The sequence below is a fragment of the Botryllus schlosseri genome, chromosome 5, assembly GCF_051294905.1.
Source record: "Botryllus schlosseri isolate E-star chromosome 5, Bs_hap1, whole genome shotgun sequence".
Lineage (NCBI taxonomy): Eukaryota > Metazoa > Chordata > Ascidiacea > Stolidobranchia > Styelidae > Botryllus > Botryllus schlosseri.
Window position 1 is genome coordinate 17,878,364 of NC_137240.1, and position 9,875 is coordinate 17,888,238.

At 39.7% G+C, this 9,875-nt stretch overlaps 1 protein-coding gene across 1 annotated transcript; it reads right to left on the minus strand.

The window, feature by feature from the left end:
- Window positions 1-300: 300 nt before the first annotated feature.
- On the minus strand, window positions 301-7,866 carry LOC145439288 (retinol dehydrogenase 11-like). The gene is made up of 6 exons (XM_080316787.1): window positions 7,605-7,866; window positions 6,225-6,357; window positions 4,597-4,706; window positions 4,062-4,239; window positions 3,066-3,285; window positions 301-1,704 (listed from the first exon to the last, which is right to left on the minus strand). The coding sequence occupies exons 1-6, from the start codon at window positions 7,794-7,796 to the stop codon at window positions 1,452-1,454; spliced, it is 1,086 nt and encodes a 361-aa protein (XP_080172913.1). The 5' UTR covers window positions 7,797-7,866; the 3' UTR covers window positions 301-1,451.
- Window positions 7,867-9,875: the final 2,009 nt, after the last annotated feature.

Here is a 9,875-nt window from a genome sequence, read left to right on the forward strand (position 1 = left end):
GGCTACTTTTAAAATAGCAACATTTGTGTAGATGACTAGCGTACAATGACCGACGATTCGATATAAGAGAATTCCGGATCAGCAGTAGTTTGATACAATTTCCGCCGATTTGTGAATATAAGGGCATTTGGATTCATAACAACAGGATTTATGATATCTTCGTATGCAACATGCAAGCTCCGCCATCCACTAGAAACATTGGTATGGCCCATCACTATGGTCTGGGTCGTAGCCTATAGACTGAAAACCCCCACACGCTGCAGTAGAACCATTTACAAAGCGCTATCACCAAAAAGAATTCAACGTTATTCTTTTATTATTGGCAGTTAAAATTATGCCTACATCGATTAACACAATCGCGAATTACGGGAAGAGTTAGGCAGTAACTGTAAGTAGCTGGCAACATCACCATGGCGGTGAGACTACAACAGAAACATATTTGTTGACAGTTCGGGTTGAACCCGCTGCGTGATGACAGCACCAAATAATAGTACACATCCTTGAACAATAACACGTTCAACAATATCTGTAAAAGTGAACATGGAATTTACAGTAACTAACAAATGATCATAAGCAATCGCACCGTAGTACAAGGTGGCAAAAAGGTGTTTCTCGCCAACCTGGTTTGAATGGCGCGTTTTCGTATTGACTTCACTTTAATAAGTTTCTCTGCAAATCGCCGACAGCAATGATAGAAAGTCGACGCGGTTTTAGTTACCAGTTTTAAATTAATGTTGCCGTCAATTGCACTGGTTAGTAAGTTTCATCGTCACACGTTACATACGAAGATGGTTTGAAGAAAATCTTGGAGTTACGGAATAATATATTCATTTTTCATAATCAAACATATCCGAATGTTTTTGGCTGACACTCGCCAGAGGAAACCACCAGCAACTAGTAGAGAATCGGCAAGAACATGGGATATCACATATCACCAAATAGGACGTCACCGGCATGAAAATTCAAATTTAGAAATTCAATCCCACATGAATATTAGGGTTGTTCAAAAATAAAATTGTTTTCAATATTACTCTATGAAATTGTTAGGTTAGCTCAAAAAACGCAGCAAACAAATTTGACTCAATTGCAACCTGTAGTAACGTAGCTATAAGAGTAGCAAAGTATACGTTTATTACAAAAAATGACAAAAAACTAGATTTTACTGGTTACCCCATCAAATTGTTCGTTTTTCTAAAAAACGACGCAGAAAAAATCTGGCTCAATTTCAACCCGTAGAAGCGAAGCTATTGGATTTGGAAATTTGGATGAGAATAAAACAGTGTTCTATACTATATGATAATGATGGAATTTCCCACCGTAAATACAATTTTATAAAGTGGCCAGTTGAATTTGAATCGTGAGTTATTTTTGAACAGCCCAAATGAATACATTATTCAATTGCATACCAAGAGGGTTGCTCATCAACGCAAGCCAACAAAGTACAGTCTCAATTAACTGTCGCTGTCTTTGCTGGGCGTTTCCACTGCGGACTTCTCCGGTTCCTCGGTGATTTCTTGAGCATCTTCTTTGGGTTTCTCGGATGTTTCCTTGCTTTCCGCTTGTTGAGCGTCGCCGGCGCCTGTTTTTCCAGGCTCGGATTCGGAATTTTTCTTCGAGGCCACGTATTCTTCGCTTAAATCCCACAACCGTTTTGCGAAATCGTCGTTTTTCGCGTCATTTGATTCGTTGCCTAGTTTCACGTCCCTGAAAGAACGATGCAGGTGAGGGGTACGCACGTGTGTTAATATTAACGTTAGATTCCTGTACCGGTGAGAATTCGTTATGAGCAAGCGAATTCGTGTGTAAGCCTTCCGCTCTAGTGTAGGACTAGGTGGTGAGGACTCCTGAGGAGATAGTGGGAAAACAGAGTACTTGGTTGATTCGATTATTGAGTGTTAGGCTCTGGAGTTATGAGATGAGTATTCGCCTATCACTCGATATCACGTCATCAACGCATTAATGAGCTACAAAGTCCAAAAAGGTACCTTTTACGGGATCACAAAGAAAATAATGCCAGATATTTATGATTATTTTATTATACCTATTGTGGTGTGTGTGTGTGGGGAGGGGTCGTTTGCCTCTTTTTTCTGGAGGTTGCAACAGTTTTAGTAATCAGCCGCCGATTGGCTGTGAGCAGATCTACGCATTGGTGTTGGCATTTTATTTATTTGTATTTGTAATCAGCTTCGCAGGTCTGGAACGGGTCTACCAGATTTAAAGGTGGGTTCCGGAACATTTTCAAATCAGAAATTGGGTAGAAAGCATAAAAGGTTGGGAGCCGCTGTGATGGACCAGTGGTCAGCAACCCATCTAATCTCAGCACCACAAAAGTCATTTCGTTTTTAGTCTTTCGGTTAGCGTTCTGCCTTTTGTATTGCGTTAGAACTTTTCCAATGAGAGAGTTGCTCTTTCATGAATTTAATGAGTTGGATTTTCGTATTCGATCAACACTGTAGCCTTATATCAAGTTGCTTAGTCACTGCTACCTTCTCTGGGATTTAGCTACGCACTGACGCCAAATAAAGTCAGCGACGGCTTGTTTACACCTACTTCCAAATGCAAATGCTTTAGTAGCCTACTGTTCAAAGTTCTATGCTATGCAAAAGCAGTTTTGGCATCATTTACTTGTAGCTCTGCAGGCCAAATGTGGCCCGCGGAAGGTTTTGAGTTACCCACGAGGTAATTCTCGTAATTAGTTATCATATCAAAAAAAATGAACTACTTAGGAAAGTTATTGTGCGCTTGCAAGGCCAACCAAAAATTCGTTTCTCCTGACGTCACCAGCATGGAATTTCAAATACGAGAGCGTTCAATGTACTATTTTTAGATGGTACACAAACACTTTCTGTTGACACAGCATTGACGTGGGTATTTTGATAGAAGTCGACTCCCAGGGCACACAAATGAGAGTGTTACTCTGTGACTTCTCTACAGCGATAACAACTTAACAGACATTAGCATGAATTTGAACTCGGATTTGAAATAAAAAATCATTCACATCAGATATACAATTAGCATTTGTTTATGCGATTTTTTTTTGTACAATTCACCAGATCAATACTTACTTGTAAAATCTACCGGTCTCTTTCTCAAGTTCTGGTGCAACAGCGCAGTATATTTGCGTCTGCGCCCCCACTTCAGGCGTCCGCCAAAACCGTCTCGTCAGCCATGTCACTCCGGAGAACATTCTGTCCATGAAGGTCGGATTTTCGGCCTTTCCGACATGCCGTTGAAGGTCGGTTTTGACTGCGCCAGGATCGACAGAATAAGTGGTCACACCGGTGCCTGAAAAGAGTGGGCAACTTTTGATTTATAACTGCCAGGTAATTAGACGAGACTTGGTTATAACAATTACTGTTGGTACTTGAGTAGTGGTAAATTATAACAGAAGTTCCAATTTCTATGACAGGTCAAAACTACTTCTAGTGGAAGAAAATGAAAATGTGGAAACCGGGTCAATCAGGTGCTTTCAGTAGATTTGGCCGAGACCCGGCACAGTTTAAGCCAGGGGCAGGCCTGATATGGGAAATCGAAATACGTGGAGGGCCGGATTCATGAATCGACACATTAATCGCGTATTCATCCACACCACACATAATATGAATATTCGTATTTTATGTGAACTTCAAGTATAGAGACCAGAACAGTATTCAATGAATTTATTAAATTACTATAGGTGTTCAAGTCTATGAGACATCTGTGGTCGATCGAAGTTGTCAACAAGTTTTTCAAACTATGGCTGCATGTCGGACACACACACAAAAAAGAACTAAGGCATAACCAACAATCACTATATTATTTGTGTCTGTTCCACCTTTAATTATTACAGTAATCATTTGAAACAGATCACTCACGGAGGTAATACAGTACATATATTTTCAATAGACTTTTAATTTTGTCATCCTGCAATAACAGTAGATGCATGAAATAGAAAACATGAGTCTTGTTCTATATTGGACAGGATTGTAGGACGCATTCATGAAAATATCTACTTCAACGACACGCCCCCTTTATAAACAGCTATGTCGGTATTGCAAGAATAAATTGGGATACATACGTACCTTCCAGACGTTTACTGAGCTGCCTGGAGAACAACACATTCATCAGTTTGCTTTGAGCGTAGGCTTTCGAGGGAGTGTAACTCTTCTCTAAGTTTATGTCGTCCCAATGGATGGCGGCCCCCAAGAATTTCTGGTGCATCCCAGATGATAGCGTCACAACTCGGCTCGGCGCGCTTTTCTATTAAATGAAAAATATAAGATATAGTAGGCCTACGAATCTTTTCCAGACAATGTTCTGTAACTATGGATCGGCTAGATTGAATCGCACTTTATTATCCACGCCTGCAACGAAACGCATTCACATCACTGATAGTAAGTAGTAAGTAACACAGGAATTTCAGAGAAACTATTGAATGAAGACGTTCTTGCTCAACTTACTGAAGTATAGTTTTTGAAATCACACTAAACCTATTTGATGTCTAGATAAAATGCAGGCATCGAATTAAATAATTTCTAACTTAATTAAAATATCAATCTGTGCAAAATTTCTGTCAAATGCTGGGTCTGTTACGGTCATGTGGGCAGCATTGCCTACCTTGAGCAAGTCCAAGAGCAGGTTTGTCAACAGAAAATGTCCCAAGTGATTAACTCCGAATTGCATTTCAAAGCCCTCTTTTGTTTTCGACTGGTTACACATCATGACCCCTGTAATGTATCATATTATGGTCGCTACATGGTGATGGTGCTAACAGTGAAGCAGAATCTTGAGAGTAAAAAAAAGTTACCGATACTCACAACATTGAAACTAATAGAGAATCCTATACAAGGAAACAATATCAATTCCTATAGGCCTACATCAAGTCCAAGTTTGCGAATCTCAACATTTCGGAATCAAACTAGTCGAAAGTCGATAGGCCCTACTTAATTTTGCATCAATTTCATATATTACCATAGTCGTTCGCATGTTCGGTAAATATTAGTCACAGTTAACACCTTTTGCGCTAGTGAGAAAATTCAACTTTTCAGACACCACGATACAAGAACCAGAGAGACTGATATCATATTTACTAACCAGAATGCAAGATGACATGTCAAATCGACTGCGGTCTGTGACGGGGTCAGTAACAAAGTACAGTATCACAACCCAACATTTTCTCAATGTATTTATGAGTTAGTCTCCCAATGTAACTTACAGCAGTGCAGCTTCTCAAATGCACTTGAAATTCAAGTTTACGTCAAAAGGTTTTGAATTCAAATGGCCAGTGCTGAAATGCCAGTACCTAGTAGTTCCGCATCAGAAGCACAGCACTACACCCTTGGACTAAAGGATTCCAACGGGCTCAAGCAATTATATTATATATTAATAATAAGCCGATATCTCATAATTGTGAATACAGCTGGACTCATTTCTGTAGGCCTAAAAGATGCATATTTTTTATTTCTTTTTCTATAATTATTATTACTTTTCGCGAGGGGATACCCAAATAAAAATCCAGAACTCAAGTGACACTAAATTGAGAGAAGTACGAAGAATAATTTCTAGAGGAATAAATCGGCCCCGAATATCTACTTCATGTCGATCCGCGGGATTATTTTTGCCCCCCCTTCGAGCTTGGGGTGTGGCAGCCGTTACGGCCCTGGATAGCACGATAACATTACCAGTACCAGTAATGTAGAACATTGCAAAATAAGTCAAAATTTTGTCAACACTGTAGCATTAGGTTAAAAATTTAAAAGTCAAAAATGTTTTGCAGCCTGCATTTCGTTTGTATCGTAGCTATGGTAGGAATGTAGGAAAGTATGTTTTGTTGTGCTAAACCATTTTAATTATTTCTACCATAATGCGTGATGTAACTACTGGAATTCTTCATAGGTCCAGATTTCGTTAAAATAACGTGTTTTTTTTTATATAAAATTGTGTTAAAATTGTGTCAGTTTTCAAGTCAAGAAGTTTTTTCAGGTCAAACTACGAAGACAGACAGTTCCAACCAGAAGTGAAGATAAGTAGTACCATGGTAAAATTATGTGCGAAAACGACTAATTTACACACATGAGGGCAAAATTTTGCCATAATTGAGTTTTTTAACATAAAAAAAAATGTCAAAAGTTTTTATTTTTTAGTTGAAAAATTCTGTTTTTTAGGTAAAAATATCGTCCTAGTAATGGTAGTTCACAGTATTCGATACCATCACTCGGTACACGTAGGTCAGTGCAGAATCTTACCAGCATTATTTATCAGAACATCTAAACGACTTTCGGTACTGTTGATATCTTGCGCCAGTGCTCGAATCGATTCCATAGATGATAAATCGAGCTGCTTCACCACAACAGATTCTGATCCAGACTCCTTTACGACCTATGACATGAGTTGTATAGAAGAAGCAAGCAGTGGTGAGTTCAAAAGATGGGGAAAAAGATCAACCAAATGCACATAAAAGTCAATATTTTTTCATTCATCTGTCCCAATTTTAGCAGAACAAAGTTACTGCCAACCAGCTTACACACAACACAAACTTTTTTGCTGTTGCTAGTTCATTGAATTTCTACTGTCTGTAAACATTAGGCTTTTTCAAATGAATTGCGAGTGTTAGGCTAAAGTGATATATATAAAGGCAAAGGATTATGGATCTGAGAACATGTATAACTACACACCGGAGATGCTTTTTTCATTCTGTCCGGCAAATTGATTCAAATCATAGAGGTAGGCTACTAAAACCCTGCTTTTCCATTCAGTGACCACATTTTAGGCAACATAACGTCCACTCAAAACACACTGAAATTTATCAGATAAGAGCATATTATAACATATTGGTTTGAACTGGATTGGATAGGCATACAGCTACCAAACATAATTATATCAATATTAGACATACTGCAATGCAGAATCCAATCTGGATTCATGATTCACAGTAATACATATGCCCTTGACCTTGGTAACACTAGGGCAGTAAACAGTGCAGCCTGAGCGTCGAATATCTTAGTGGGAACGAATCTTCCACCAAAGATTTTTAATTGCAACATTGCAGTTCAACTTGAATTAGTGATTTCACACGCTCAAATACGATCAAACAGAAAGCAAGAAATTAGTCATTTGATAACGTGAGATGAATTTCATCATTATTAATCATCTGCCACCAACATATTCATATGACAATACATGTATCTTAAAGCAAACATTGCCCAATGTATGTTGATCCGAAGTTCAAACTTTCGATGAGTCGAGTTATATTTGATTGTGTTAGAAATAGTATGGTCAGGTACCCTTCATCTAGCAAACCTACCCATTTTTCGTGCTTGGGACAAGCGGGCGGATATTGCTTGTTAATGGGTGAGTTTGACATTGACATAAAATAATTTAGGAATACAACAGTACTTGGCTGTTGATGTTACGAACAACACAGGATGAAAGATAATGAAAATTTGAAATTTACTCTTGGGCTATTTTCCTGCAAAGTTCCATTCTAATATTTGAATTGTGCCATTTGCAAAACAACGAATCATTTGCACTGCTTCTACCTCCTTAATTAACAGAAAAATGATTCATAGATAAGATCATATTGGGCATTGAAAAGAGCGTAAAGTGAAGGAAACGAAGAATCTTACTGTTTCTTTTGCTTCGTTACCCTTTTCCATGCTACGACTTGTCATGAGTACTTTGGCACCACGCCTAGCCATATCGATTGCTGTGGCCAGGCCCATTCCCGTATTTGCCCCCGTAATAAGGACAGTCTTATTTTCCATCTTGATGTCTTCATTCACCATACCGCCAACGACAGTCTTTATTTTCATTGCCATTTTAGTAATAGGTAGCCTAAAGCCTTACTGCAGAGCTCAACAAGAAGATCTTAATAGAAAATAAAGATACTTGTATTTTACATTACTAATTATACCGCTACACGAAATGTACTTAGGACTGACAATGAGAAGCAGTATTTTTATGATTTTTATGCTGTAGCCTACCATACTACTTTACCTGCTAAAGCTCACGTAGTTTTCGGTCAAACCATTAGTATTGTTTTGTCTGTAGATGGACAGGCCTAGTTGAATCGATTGCTTCATTTACTATCTATGGTTGGCCACATGCCTCTGGTAATATTGGAAAATGAAATGGAATATTGAAAATCTTTCCATAAACCGTGATTGCTATGAACTGAACAGTGAACGAACACTCTGTAGATCTGGAAATGCCCCTTGTCACGAAAATTGCGGCGCGCACATAACACTTCTTCTCAATAGCAGCTATATTGATTAACGGGAAATATTCTCTTCGCCAGACATTTCTGAAATTCCAGAGCAAAATAGAGCAACCAGGAGCATAGAAAAAGCACCTGTTATTTCATCACGCTGTGTCATGGCGGCAATCTTCTCGGCTCAATGACAAAGCAATTTTGCAAGTCACGCGCTTGCTATTTGTGATCAATTACTTCGTTTCCATGCTCGGCCGACGGTCGGCCGAAAGGCCATGACGCATGCGTTGTACATGTCGGCCGTGTTTCCATTAGCAGACGTAACCCAACCGTGACTTGGCCGAACTAGGTGGGCGAAGCGATTGCGATGACGTTTTTGGCTTACTTACTCAGTAACAATTTCATAATAATCAGAAGATTGCGATAAATGACTCGGTAGGAATGAGCCGAAAAGACTTGTAGCGGTCATTCAATCAAATAACACGCTTTGACCTTGAACACGAAATGCATCCAACATGTAAAATGGTCGCGATGAACCAATTGCTTAAAACTAACAGAAGATAAAATAAGATGGATAAAAGATGAAAATTGGTGGCATATCTTAGTATGTGGGGGATATAGATATGGGATATCGTGGTCCAATAATTTCGAGCACAGAATAGTAACTTCTCCAGTAGTCTACCGGTACTACTGTTTCGTCGTCATGATTCAGACATGAACGTCCAGTGTCCTGTCGATGATTTGCTTACCAGGGGAATGTGAATAAGTTCACCTAGTTTGTGGTCAAGCGGTATAGTTTGTATTGTATCCATGCACCATAGAACGCAAACCTTCGAATTGTGGCAGCAGCGTATGTGATCAGATCGCGAAGATTTCGGTAGCCTACGGGTAATTCGTAGCAGTACCGGTACTACTAAATTCCGTTGCGATCATAATTCTTGGTTTCTCAAGGCGTCCAAGATCCGTCCGGAGTGCAGCCATGGTTAATTTGATACGAAAAGTGTATTGTAAGTAGCGAATACCAATTAGCTAATCGAAGACACAGCGCAAGCATGGCCGAAGGGCTAAGCCGATGGATTTACTAGATGGCCGACGAGTCGGCCGACGTGGGTGTGCATCACTGTAAATGCGCAACAAAATTCTCTCGTTCGTCGGCCGAGTCTCTCGAAAATGGGCCCATCGGCCGAGCATGGAAACGAAGTAATAGTGTCCTATATGGTGTCGACACAAGCAAATCTCACGGCTCAGTGAAATTGTATAACGTCACAATTTCCATTTGGCTACAGGAAATTCGACGGTCATTTTTGACCAGCTTGCCGGGCATTAAATTTGGCAAAACGGGTATTAATCGAAAGCTGACTCTGCACTGATTACGAAAATATAAATTGTATTCCGATCGCGGCCCTGAAACTCCCACAATCAGCCTCGAATTTTTCATCGTTAGGGAGATTGGCATTGGGACGCAACAATGCTGTCCGCTCTTTCTCTCTTGAGCTACTCTCTCGTTTCGCCAGACAGCATTGTTGCGTCCCAATGCCAATCTCCATAACAATGAAAAATTCGAGGCTGATTGTGGGGGTTCCAGTGCCGCGAGCGGTTATTCACCTCGTTCGAGGAGTCAACCAAGATCGAAAGAGGCCGTACACCAAGTTTTGACAAACTCATTTTTGAGCATATGGAGCGAAAA